This window comes from Gavialis gangeticus, unplaced genomic scaffold, assembly GCF_001723915.1.
Source record: "Gavialis gangeticus isolate Ggan-Ray unplaced genomic scaffold, GavGan_comp1, whole genome shotgun sequence".
Lineage (NCBI taxonomy): Eukaryota > Metazoa > Chordata > Crocodylia > Gavialidae > Gavialis > Gavialis gangeticus.
The window spans coordinates 184,622,074-184,635,803 of NW_017728992.1; the positions used below are offsets into that span (position 1 = coordinate 184,622,074).

Below are 13,730 nucleotides of genomic sequence, written 5' to 3' on the forward strand. Positions count from 1 at the left end.
TTTTTACTAACAGCAACAGTAATATAACCGATAGGAGCTCAGATGACTTGTCTTACTCTGAAGAACGCTTATCTTTTTAGCTTTAAATTTGGTGTGCAAAAGTGGAGATTTCATTTCCAAAACAAAACCTGTTTTGATTCAAGCATCATTGGTTAAAGAGAATCAATCGCAGCAGATAAGGAAATAACTATGATTCAAGAACACCTCACTTTTCAGTATCAGCCTTTTATCAGTGTAGGTTTACTTATTTCTCTTTAATTTGGTTTCAAGATTAGCTGCTGTGAAAAGAGAATTGAAAGTAAAAGAGCTGCAGCTTCTGGATGCTGCAAGAAGGCGTTTTCTGAAATATCAGCAAGATCAGCGACAAATGGAGCTAAAACGTCTCAACGATGAAATTGCTAGAAAGGTTTGGTATCATCTCAGCAATATTTCCTTGCATGTTCTGAGAGACATAGATAAGGAAAAATGCATAGCTAATGCTAGACTTTCTTTTGCTGACTAGCATGTTGTGACACCAGGGCTGCATAGTGAGAGTTGTTTTCTTGGCTGGTGAATTCATATTTATGTAGTTCTGCTAGCACTTGCTGCAGTCCATCCAGTTTTTTGAAACTGACATATTGATGAGAAAAGCCAGGTTTGTTTAAAAGTCAGCAGTGCCAAAAAAAAAATAAAATGAGCTTCCTCAAGGTTGTAAAACAGTGGTGCTCAACCTCTGGCTCAGGGGTCAGATCCAGCCTGCAGAGCCATGTCATCTGTCCCGCAGGCCTCCCCTTACAGATCCAGAAATTTGCCAGCTGGGGACCAGTGGCACCGCTAATTGCATGCCTAATTTCTGAAGCCGAGCAGAGCCCTGCCAGCCAGATAACGTGGCACTGCCGAGAAGCTCAGGGTCCATTTCATGATCGTTCCCCCTAGTGCCACCCGAGGGTAACAAGGAATAACGGCCCACAAGTTGTTAAAGACTAGGTTTAGACTAGACATCTGAAGGTACTACTTCACAGTCAAGGTGGCTAGAGTCTGGAAGTAACTTCCAAGGGAAGTGGTGATGGTTCCTACCATGGGTGTCTTTAAGAGGAGACTAGACATCTATCTGGCTGGGGTCATTTGAGCCTGGTTTTCTCTCCTGCCCATGGCAGGGGGTTGAACTTGAAGATCTGCAAGGTCCCTTCCGACCCTACTTCTATGAATCGTGCCCAGGCCTGCGAGACCAGGTTGGATAACATGGTCTTACGTCAGTACTTGGGGTCACTCTGTGGCCAGACCCAGGCCCATGGGACACAACTGCAGACTGATCCCATGTGTCAGCCACTTTAAGGATCCAGGTTGCAGACTGACCCTGGGCCACTCATCCTGCTCACAAAGCCAGAAGGTTGGGCACAACTGTTCTAAAACTATCTTTTGTACAGCAAAAGGAAGGAAGATTGCAATGTGGGGAAAACAACTCTACCTTTCTGTGGTTTCTGTTGGTTCATTCCTCTCCACTAGGCATCCATGAGAGAGCGGGAAACAGCTGCTACGATTCAAGAAGTAGAAGTGCGGCGGATGGAGCTTGAATCCCAGAGACGGCTTTTTGAACAGGTGTGTAGCCAGATGGTTGTTTGAAATGGTTCTTCTTGTGGTGTTGCCAAAATTTAATTTGGTTGCTTTTGTATTAATGTTGACCTGAATAGGGTTTTTTTTTTCATAGCCATAGCAGGGGCTAGCAGGCCTGCAGCTTTCACCCTGCTACGCCTTAACACACACACTGTCACCCATGTCACGAGTTTTGCTTGTCTGCAGCTTGAGGTGCAGTTTCTCCCAAACCCCTGCACTTATTTCCTTGAAACTTGGCAGGCTTTGTGGCCTCTGCAGGGGCTAGCATGCCTGCAGTTTTGACCCAGCTGTGGCTGAAGACATACACGTGACATGAGTTTTGCTTTCAAGCTTTTGGGGTGCAGTTTCCCTGAACTCCCTGCACCTGTCTCCTTGAAATTTGGCAGGCTTCATGCCCTCAGAAAGGACTACCATTCCCGCAAGTTTCATCCAAATCAAGCCAGAAATGACAAAGTTATAGGCTATTTTGTCCTTCCCCATTACATCCTATGGGCAAAACGTCGAAACAGTTTCACTGTTTTGACGGAACAAAGCAGAAATGCTGTTCCATTGAAACACTGGTCAAAAGGGAGTGCTGCTGTGTCACATAGCCCTACAAACAACCCTCAACATACATATAGGCTCGGTGGCGACAGCTTGACTTCCACCACAGCTGAAAAGGGATGTAGGGGTAATGATCGACTGTTGTATGGCTATGAGCCGTCAGTGTGAGGCAGTGGTCAGCAGGACAAACAACACGCTGGTATGCATCAACCAATGCATCTCATGTAAAACTAAGGAAGTGATAGTCCTGCTGTACTCAGCACTGGTGGAACCGCAGTTGGAGTACTGCATGCAGTTCTAGGTGCCACACTTCAATAAGGATGTGGAAAAACTTGTGAGGGTCTAGAGAAGAGCCACCTGTATGATGAGGGACTTGCAAGGCAAGCCATACGAGGACAGACTGAGGGTCCTGGGCCTCTTTAGCCTAAAGAAGAAAAGGTTGAGAGGGGACTTGATAGCAGCTTATCGCTATATGAGGGGTGCATCAGGAGCTCAGTGAACAGCTGTTCACTAGGGCACCCCTGGGAAAGACCAGGACCAGTGGATACAAACTCCTGGAAGGCTGCTTCAGGCTTAATACCAGGAAAAACTCCTTCACAGTCGGGGTGTCCAGACTGGAATAAACTCCCTCCACAGGTGGTGCAGTCACCTACCCTAGAGGTTTTCAAGAGGAGACTAGACAGTCACCCCGCTTGGGTCACCTAACCCCACTTGTCTTCCTGCCTAGAGCAGGGAGGCTGAACCCGATGATCTGCAAGGTCCCTTCCAGCCCCTAACAATCTGTGACTGTATGTCCGTGTCATTAACACGTTCTTGCTAAGTGAAACTACAGAATATGTTCTGAGCATAATTGGCTTAAACTTCTTTAAGTGTGTACTTGGTAAACTGCCAGCTAGCTATATAGTAGCTTTGTAACACAGGCTGCTCTAGAAGAGTTTGTTATGCTTGGTGGTATATATGACAGTAGCTGTTTAAAGGAATTAATCTTCATGATCATGTTCTTCAGTCTAAGGAAGTAACAAGTGATCAGTTTTAGAAAAGACTGGTGAGAGTCAAATCTAAATGCCTTCTGTTTCTACCTCTGCTGCCTTGTTGTATGACCCTCAGCAAATCATTTAATTATTCTGTAGCCTAGTTTACCAGTTAAATAATGTGTGTGGAGATGCTTGTATTGTGAGCACTATGAAATCTAATTTGTTTGCTGAGTGCTGTGAAACATTTGGTTAAAAGATTACTGTTTCAGTAAGGGGATGTTCCAATTTTGAAGTTCACTGAATGAAGTTACATAAACGCTGAAGAAACCGTAGTAACTCATACTCAGTGTATTGGTTTAATTTGAAATGGATAAAACAATCAAGGGAAGGGCCCATTCTTTCGGATATTTATGGTTATTTACTTTATACAGGAGGTTCTGTATATATGTGTGTAAACTAATATCCCTGAATGTATTCCTTTTTTGTAGTGGAGCTGTTAACAAAAAAAGCAAATTATATTAATGAGCTAATGTAAATTATCAACTTAATGACAGCAGTTTTCTGCACAACTGTTTTTTACAGCAACTTGTCAAAGATCAAGAGACAGTGATGCAAGAGGTAAAAGGAGAGCTAGACACCAATCGGAGAAAAGCTGATCTTGAAGATCACCTAGTCCAGAGATTGATAGAAATTGATCGGGAAGAAAAGCAAAAAGCACAGATGGTAAGATAGATTTACTTGAAAGTTTTGGAAGGAATATCTCATCCGACCAGCTAACATGAATATCTTTAAAAGAAAAAATTCTAGTTCTCCAGGTACCCTAATGTCTAGATTTTGACTCTAAGTGTGAATTTGCTTTGGCTACAATCTTTGCAAGAGTCCAGAGTGTTAGAGAATATTGAAATCATGTCAGTCATGGCTTGTAAACCTTCCTTTCCCTACAACAAATTTGGAAGTCATGTGAGAATTAGCATGTTCCTTCTTGTAGATAACCTTCCTAGTAAGATTATTTAGTGTAATGACCAGAACTATCCACTTTGGTGGACATCCTAACTATAGGCATTGACTTTCAAATGTGGGTAATGAAGTACCCAGCTTTTTTAGATTTCCAGTCACGAACTAGTTGCCCAGTTAGAAAACAGTACACGCCAACTCATTGCCCAAATGATTGGCATGTGCATCCAGAATGTGGCCAGAAATGAGCGTAGAGGTCCATGATTGTTTTTAAATTCCCTGTAGTTTGGTTGGACATTGTTGACTGTGGGTAGGAATGATAAAATTGTGGTGTTGCCCTGGTGTCATTGTACCTAAAATGAGGTGCATGCCTGAATGCTAACAGAGGGGTAGCTATAACATCAGAGATTAGGTTTATGCCCCACTTCAAAAATACATACAGTGTATAAAATTAGATGATAGCAGAGCTGAGAGAGAAACAATTGCTCTGGGAGATTGAGAAGGATATCTTGCAAAGGGAGTTCTCTGAACTGACAGAGATATTTAACTGGTAAGGGAATGCATTTAAGATTGGACAGAGAAAAGTTAGCCTTTCTCTGTAATAGGGCAACAAGTTAAAATTAAAGTAACTGCAATGCTGATAAGAATCGCATCTTCCTAGCTGGCTGAAGAAAGCTTAGCAAAGGCAGATCAGAAGTGCATTGACACAGACTGGAGAACCCAAGTGTTGCAGAAACAAAGATGTGATGACCTACACCGTGAGGACCATTACAAAGAGATTGCTAAACTCCTTCATGATAACAGAGTAAAGGAAACAGAGCTGTTGAATGTCATGAAGGAGGCAGAAGATAAAAAGGTACGTGCTCTGTTTTATTTTCTTACATGCAGCCTACAAAAGAGTGAAACCACTGTGTTTGTCACCTTGACTCCTGTGTGCTGTAGAATGAAGAGCTGAGAGATTACCAAAAAGAAAAAAAAATGCCCAAATGCCTTTTCTTTCCTGTTTTGCTGGAGGTGTCCCAGGAGCACCAGCAAAATACAGTGGGACCTCCTTCTTTTTTGGAAATGTGAAGACAAGGGGAAGTCTTTATAACTGTGTAGTTAATCTTAATTCTGCAACTGTTTACCTCCTTTATTTGCTTCTGGGAGAGGGGAGGGAAGCTGTACCCCTGAATATAAAACAGTGACTCACTCTTTGCATTAAATTATTGTTGAACTGTAATTTTAAAGAATCAAATGGCTTCATCTTTTGCTTTCACTTTTATTGGAAACACATTAAAGAACTGTCTGTTACACAGTGGGAAGAAAATCTAAAGAGAACAAGTCAGCTGGAGGCAGAGCAGGAAGCCACGGCCATTGCTGATGCACGCAGGAAGCAGCTTTTAGAAGATGAAATGAATGATGCGTTAGACCTGGCTGAAAAGTTACAAAGTGAAGATGGCTATTTTGGTGAGCATAAAACCAATATGGTCCTCCTCCTACAGCACACAGCGTGGATGCCATTCCACAGCGATGTACAGTAACTATTTGTCACCAGTTTGTCACGGTTATTTGTTAGTCTTCTGTATATATAAAGCCAAAGCTTTGAAGGAGTCTATTTAGCCTCTAGTTTTGCTGTCCATCAGTTACAACTATAAATGATGGTATTTAACTCTTTTGCACATAAGAATCGAGATATTATGCCTGGCTACGCACCAGCAAAACTGAAGATACCTTTAAAAATTTGGCCACAATGTATTGTTTCAGAATGGTGATTGGGTGGATGAATGGACTGTTGGGAGAATGGTTAGCATGCTTAAAATTTGAAAATTTGTATTCAGCTGGAAACTTTAATTTCCAGTCATCTGGGAGATGACTGCAACTTTGTTTTGCATGAATGAGATAACATTTTACGTATAAACGCAGGAAGTGTCTTAAGTTACACAACAATTCCCACCCTTACCTCATTTTGTTTACAGACAGAAGTACTGCCCTCTGTCAGACAGACAGCACTGGCCTCATACCTGTAATATAGATTTCAATCTAACGCTTGGTTTTTCCATTTCATCTTACTGCTTAATAGATAGCAACAGAACAAACTGCATAGTGTAGACTCCACTGGGCATACTAAGTCGAGTTAGAAAGCACAAACACAAAGCAATGCAAAATTGCTCATTTTACCACCATTCCCTGATCTCCACTGAGGCACATGTGTGCAATGTCTCTTCCCTGTGACAGGGATTTCATTCAGTCCAAAACAGTGGGGAAAGTCTGGCAATGTGTCTGATCCTAAATTGGGCAAAATTGTTTCCTTTCATACATTTACAAACCCAGCTCCTTGCTCAGAAGGCTGAAAATATCCTCCCAGTACTATATGCTTCTTACTTTCAGTCACAAATGGCTCATGGCAGTCCAGAAAGTTTAACTGCTGCACCTTGGAGGCTCTCTGAACTTAAGGCTCTTGATAAACCACTATTACATTGTACCTCCTGCTATCCAGTAAAATGTTTTGGTTTCTCTGCTCCTCTTTAGGAGACTCTTAAGTGTGAAATGTTGCCAAAAAGGTTTGGGTGTGTTCCCCTGTCCCCTTTCATTCATTCTATGTAGTTACTTGTTTGTGGCCTCTTCATTTTCAGGTTTGCTGTTACTGCAACTTGTATTGTGGTATCACCTAGATCAGGGTTCTGCAGTATGTATATGTATATGCCACTGATTCTCAATTGGAGTGCCTTGAGTTCCTATAAAGGTTGCTGCAGAGGGCTGTACAGTATTAGTGCAATAAGGTGTTCAAGCACCAACATGTGATTCACAAGGCAAACCCAGAGATTTCAAATAGGAATCCATAGTGTCAAAACCCTTCTGTCTGGCTATGGTTTTCCTGAGTTTGTTGCAACAGAAGAATTCCTCTATTATTTTTCCATGGTCAAAAATGAGTGAAAGCTCAGAGCTGGCATTTTCTGAGGGGTGCTTTGAGTCTAAAAAATCAAAACCCCCTAGCATATGCTATGTGGTCTTGCCTGAACAATGTCATTAATTGCTTTGGGGGCAACTTGCAGTTGAGCTCCCATTCACATGAGTGTGGTAACCAACCAGGTCCCATCAGAAAATATCTGTCCAGTGGTGAGGCCACAACAGGAACTTGCGTGATCTCTAAAGTGGAGTGAATTGTAGCTGGCTTATTTAAGTAGATTCACCTGCTGAAACTACAAATCAGAGTATACAATAATTTACCCTGCTCTTCACTCATTTTGTCAGCAGCTCAGTCACTCTTACCGTTTGTTTGGGGTTTTTTTGGGGGGAGTGGGTATTGCATTGTGGCAGCTGTAGTTTCTGAAAATTGTGTTTTTTGTACAAACAAAAAGCATTGGATGCCCAGGCTGTTGACTTTTTTCTGTGTTAGCAATTGCTATACATCTTTTGGTTCTTGATATGCAGGCAGTTCCATTTAACTAATTCCGGGTATATGTGACTCCTAACAGATAATGTTTTGCCTCAAATAATAAAAAGTGATTTCAGTAAAGACTAGTTAAAATCTCACAGTTTCTCTCCATTTCCCATAGAGAGACTGCGTGATTTAAAGACTGGGTCCGCACAGCAAGATTTAGAAATCCAGCTGGTACCTGAGGCCCAGTCCAAGTCTGGATACGTCTGTCTAAATGACTTGTCTTCAGCAGAGTCCTCAACACACTGTAAGTTGCTTAGCTAGGAATATTCTGCCTCTTAATTTGAATTTTGGAAGCATTCCTTGAGCACCACAGTTGATTAATTAATCATCCCAGAGTTTCAAAATCCACAGATTAGGTTTTATTTTTGTTTGATTTCTGTCCTGAACAGAGCTCCCTTTAAAAAACAGAAATTGCGAAAGCAAAGATGTTTCAATTGAACTTAAATGTGAGAGATGTTGTGTTAATTCTGTCTATACCCCAGTTGAGATATGTATCCTTACTTTTTGGAATTGGCAATAATGTATGCATGTCTGTCATTTTTGAGAGTGTATTCATTATGGCTACAAACTAATATCTGTTAATCAGTTTTATACAGCCTGTGTTTCTACAATCAGTGAAAATGCTTGTTGAAAACTTGTTTACTTGTAGAAATATTGGTGAGATTTTCCCAAAATGACAGGGCACCTTATTCCTTTGATACTTTGAAAGGACTGTAGAAATCTTGAGCCTCTTTATATGTGGCAAAGTACAATACAGAAGTGATCCAGTTTGCAAAGAACATAAACGATCCCTAGATAGCAGTTGTTCCCCATTGTAGTACTTAGAGCTGTCTCCTAAGTGGCTGCAAAATAAGAACTGCACCAGCCACAAGGAACTGAATTCCTTGTTATTGTCTATAACAGGTAGTTGAAATATTAATTCTGAGCTTTTTCGTCACAAGTTTCTTTAGACAGAAGACGAGAAGACTTGGAATGCAGAGAGCGGGAATTGATGGCAGAAGTCAGACAGCTCAGAGAAAAGCTCGCCTCACAAGCTCGGTCTAGATATCCTCTCCCTCATTTCCCTGACACAAAATGGACCGCCTGAGAAGGCAGGCTTTGTGGTTACAGCTCACCTTATCAGTCACCGAGGTTCCAAATACTTAGGGTTGTGATCAAAGACTCATTTTGTATAATTTATTATGAATGCCTTGGCACTTATTTTTGTACATAATAAAACACTAACTAGAGATGTTTTATATTTGCATACTCCTATCTTTGCAGTTCATTCTGGGCTCTTTTTTAAAATAAACTCATTTTTATTGCAAAGCTACTACATGGTCAGTATTTGAATACACTATATCCTGGGCAAAAAACTGAAACAGTTAAAATGCTGCATTGTCAGTAGTGTTTAATAGGTTTTCTTTTCCCATCAGTGTGTTTTCCTTGTTTAATATCTGATACATTCCCAAGGGAGCAAAGAGGATCCTAGTTTCAGTGGCCAGATCTGCTTCTGCTCTCTTGCTATGGATGGTTCTATGAAGATTGATATCATCTGAAGATTGTGCCTTATCTAGGTCACAGAACATCATGTAAAAGTTGCTGGTTTGTGCTTTGTACTATAGTAAAATCATTTGAGTCAGGTTTCTTTTTAACGTTATGGCTGGAATCCATTGTGTGTGTAGAGTTTTAGAATGGACTTTTTACATAAAATGACTATGAATAACTAAGCCAAGAAAAATAAATGTGTGGTTCTGGAAACAGAGCTGATCATTCATGGTACTATGTACTGAAATGTCTTGTACTCCTACTTTCTCAGCTATGTGCTTCTCATCAATATGTTTTTCTTTGTTTTGAGGAGAAAAGAATAGACACAGCTGCTTTTGTGGACTTCTTAAAATGAGCAACAAACTACAGTTTAAACTGAATAATGGAGTGAACTCTCATTGTTCAAGTATTTGTTTACATATATGCTGCTTGTGCTCTGTACACACTCAAGACTGGAATCTTTGACCCAGCAATGTCAATCTGGAGCCTGCCTGTTCCTGTTGGACTAAACTCTCTCTCTTTATGTGCCTGTATGAAGCATATGCTGCCACATATCTGCAGCTTTTGGTATTTATACATCTTACAATTCAAATCTGAATGAAAGCCTACTCGCACACAGAGAACATGCTCAGTAGGGATGTGCTTCAGCCAGACAGTTGCACACCGTGTGTGTAAGGCTGGGTAAGTCCTGGAAAAAATGCAGCCAGTGGGTGTTACATGCTGGATGAGGAGGAAGGACCCCTTACCTTTTAGCCCAATAGCTTAGTGGTTAGGGTGCTTGCCCAGGGTGTAGGACGCCAGAGTCCTGGGAGCGGGATATCAGGAGATTGAACCTGCATATCTGCCTTCCCAGCAAAATGTCTAACAGCCATTTTTTACCCAGATGAAGGTGGTCCACAGGGCAGGCAAGAAAAGGAGATACGTGAAAGCAGGAGGAAGAGAACTTGCTAGTGGGTATGTGGCTCAGTGAAATGGCTGCTGCCTTAGAAAGCTTGGAGCCCTAGGTTCTAGCCAATGGGGCAGAACCTTTCCTACTACCGTTTCTCCATTTTATGTGCAGGCCACATTCAAGAGGGCATATAGCACTCATTTCCTGAGTACCATTGTGATCGGTGATAAATGGCCTGCTGGTTGAATCTACTGCGCGCGCGCGCATGCGCGCACACTTTTTCAGTACCAAGAACATCTGCAACACCAGTAAAAGATTTTCCCAGATCCTACTCGCATAGTACAAGAGAGAGTTTATTGGAGGCTTTCTCTGTGGAAGGGTTACTTTAAAAGGAAAATAGCAAGACAACAGGTCCTGTTTCTCTCATAGTGGCCATAGGAAGAAATCTTGTGATGTTTTGCACATGGTAGAATTTCTCACAATAGCTTCTACAGCTTGAATGTAAAATGGTTCAGATTGGGCATGCTTAATCGTGGAAAGTGATTGTTCAGGGGGGTTTTTTTGTTCAATTTTTTTGCTTCGTAGGTATGATGTATTACAACCTGCTCTGGAATTACTACGTGACTCAAGCACACGTGGACATCATTTGTTGAATTAAGTGTATTACTAGCCCCAAGAATCAAGGTGTAACCTGACACTGGAAAACTAAGAAACTTTTTTTTGGAAGGAAGGAAAACACCACCACAAAGGGTATATAAACAAACGTCAGCAAAGTTACTTGCTGTGAAATCCAGAGAGCATATGCAAAAGATTGCCCTTCCCATGGCACATGCCAAAACTATCATTGACATGGACTTTACCTCTATGTTAACAAACTGATACCCAATTAGTCTATATAGGTAGGAAGGTGTTTCTTCATATGCAAATAACCTATATGCAGTGCAAGAATGGTGCTATCTAGGCTAGAAATAAATGAGGACATTCCCATGGACTGCACAGTTCCTATTCTATTTGTGTGCCTGATGCTTTGTACTATGGTGCATAAGACTGACTCATCGTGGCTGCACATGTGGAGGACATGAAGATGAAGAAATGATGCCTTTCAATTTGTTTTGCATTCCCTTTCTCTTTTCTTAAAACACCCTTTACTCAAAGCCTTTGAGCAAAAACCAACTGTAAAACTAATTTCTACAGATAAGCCTACTGAGCCCCTCCTCAGAAATAAAACAACAAAAAATACACTTTTTAAAAGCTGGTTTTTTCAGTATTTTGAGGCCAGAAAATATTCACTGAATAACAGATTCATGAATGGCTGGATCCTTCTTCCATCTGAAAAGGAACAGGTTTATTATGCCTTTGACCATAAAGACATCTGGTCGGGACCCTCTGGGTATTGAACAAAACTGAACAGAATGATTGCTCAGTAGACAAGAGTTGCCAAAATTCTCATCCATAAAGTTGCTTTTTGTATTGCGTTCATTTTGTTACTTCTGCTTATTTCAGTGTACGCTCATTATTTTTTCTGCAGTAAAGTGCAAGACCCCTTTTGGTGTGTGTCTGCCCAAGGACACAGATGCAGAAAATAAAGACAGGCCCTACAGCACAGTTTTCTTAACAGTATTAGCTTGCATGGTCTGCACATTTGCAAATGCTTATTTCGGCATTGTTGGGAGGATCTCTAACAGTAAAATATTCATGCTTCTGTCGTATGCAGCTGGTTTTTCCACCAATATGCACAGGTAGTTATATTGTAATGTAGTGTGTGCAGTACCTAAATCAGTAAGAACCAGAGCTCAAAAGGCCACAGCATACTGCCTGTGTTACCCTTTATTCGTTCTTTCCCAGCTTCTTTTCAATTGTGAGTAGATGTGCAGATCTTACTCAAAACTATGCATTACCAATCTGATTTTTAAAAATGTTCCTGTGAAAAAATAAAAAAAATCACTTTCTTCAAGCATGAACGGTGGAGTTTTCTTATCCACAGGAACAGAGCTGGCCAGATGGAGTTTACTAAAGAAGATGAGAGTAACCAAGAATGAAAGTGCTTCTGAATCCATAACTACGTACCATACCACTGCTGTGCTGGAATAATACATACCACAGTCATGTAGCAAAGCAAATAAACGCAGGGGCCCTGTTACAGAATAAAGGAGACTAGTAATGGGACTGGTGTGTATTATTTGGTTTCTCTCAAATTACCATCTTCTCGCTCCCAGGCTTTCCTTTCCTTTTTTATATTAATTTATTTTTACTTGGAAGATATAAGCATGATGGCTAAGTGCAATAATCATTTCACCTTGTGCCCAGGAAAACGACCTTTACCTGCCAACAGAGCTAAGGGCAGAGGGCAGCCACCCTTCCCCTGTGAGCACCAGAGGCAGAGCTAATACGCCAGGACCAGAGCCGCACGATGTGCCGCTGCGCTGCCCCTGCCCAGTGAGGCAGCTGTCGCCTGGCCCCCTCCCCAAAGCAGTGGAGGCATCAGACACTATCAGGCTGTGTCCCCTTAGCAGGATGCTGCCTGGCACTGACCATCTACCCAAATGCAAGCCAAATCTGTCCGAGTCTTTGAAAAGCTAGAGGCAGGTCATTGCTTCAGTTAAAAACTTCCTCTCCCTCTGCTAACATTACCCCCTCCCTCAAATCCCTGTGCCGCCCTCCTGCATCAAGGCTGGCCAGCTTGCCACCTGCAAGGCCCCATGCAGCCCCATGCCCCCCTTAGGTGCTCATTGCCCAACCCCTGGGCTTTATTCTCCTCTTTTTGCAGGGCTCAGGCTCTCCCCTTGCCTAGCTGTCACGAGCCCTCCAGTGCCTTCCCCGAGCTCCCATCCCCCCAGGTCCCTGCTGTGCTGCACAGTCCGAGCCGTCCCGCTTGGCTCTGCTCTCGCCTGGGCGCGCCTTGGCACCGACTCCATCACCGCCCTGCTTGTGTTGACCCTCGGCGGAGCCGTCACGGGGGCACCAGGCAGCCTCTTTGCCTGAGGCCCAGCCAGCTTTGCTAGCACCAAACTCAGTGGGGTTTGGCCTGAGAGCCTTCCCCGCAAGGCCACCGATGAGGCGTCAGCAATGGGCTGTTGCATCCAGTGGCGCCACTTCCCTGGGTCAGTGGCCTAAGCCCACAGCAGGGGCAACATGGCCAGAGGCGGGCGCCAGGGCCTGGTGCTGGCGGTGCAGGACGTTCAGGGCCCTTTGGGCTTACGGCGTTTTATCCATGACACGAGTTATTGTTCCCCGTTAAACGACAAGCCTTGGTTGGCCTTGAGGCAGCTCCTCGCCAGAGTGCCTCGGCCCTGGGCTGTCAGCGTCAGGCCTCTTGACCCCAGAGAGTGACCCCTTTCTTCCTGGTGCAAAGACCTGTAACCACACAGGGCCTTGTTTGAACCCTCGGGGTTTATGTCGGGGCAGTCAGGGCTGGCAAAACATGACCCTGCAAAGGGATATCATAATAATTATAATAAATTTAAAAAAACAAAACAAAAAACCTCAGCTGCCCCGTGTGAGGCTCGAACTCACGACCTTCAGATTATGAGACTGACGCGCTACCTACTGCGCTAACGAGGCGACCGGTGGTAGTTCCCGCGCTCCGCCTGTCCAGCCCGCCCAGCCGAGCGTGGCGTCGCCGCCGCTCGCCCTCAGCCGGGTCTCTGCAGACAAGGTCCCGGCGGGAGCCAGCAGCTCTCAGGCTGGGGAGCCTCGTGCGGGGCTGCAGCGAACAGCAGCTCCTACCCCGCCTCTCTGCAGTGAGTACTAGCAGACGAGCCGGCTTCCTAGCACCGGGGCCTGCACAGGCTGCCCTTCCACCCCCGGGCTGGCTAAAGTGCAGCGT

At 43.3% G+C, this 13,730-nt stretch overlaps 1 protein-coding gene and 1 non-coding gene across 2 annotated transcripts in view; one reads left to right on the plus strand and one right to left on the minus strand.

Moving 5' to 3' along the window:
- TBC1D31 (TBC1 domain family member 31) overlaps positions 1-8,800 on the plus strand; it is a 36,664-nt gene extending 27,864 nt beyond the window's left edge. The window contains exons 16-22 of the mRNA XM_019528119.1: positions 271-406; positions 1,486-1,578; positions 3,693-3,833; positions 4,726-4,920; positions 5,363-5,513; positions 7,604-7,732; positions 8,430-8,800. Of these exons, the coding sequence (XP_019383664.1) occupies positions 271-406; positions 1,486-1,578; positions 3,693-3,833; positions 4,726-4,920; positions 5,363-5,513; positions 7,604-7,732; positions 8,430-8,575 (991 nt within the window). The 3' untranslated portion in view covers positions 8,576-8,800. The remainder of the gene's footprint in view (positions 1-270; positions 407-1,485; positions 1,579-3,692; positions 3,834-4,725; positions 4,921-5,362; positions 5,514-7,603; positions 7,733-8,429) is intronic.
- Positions 8,801-13,392: 4,592 nt separating this feature from the next.
- TRNAM-CAU lies at positions 13,393-13,465 on the minus strand. The gene has a single exon. It is a non-coding gene; the product is annotated as a tRNA-Met (tRNA).
- Positions 13,466-13,730: the final 265 nt, after the last annotated feature.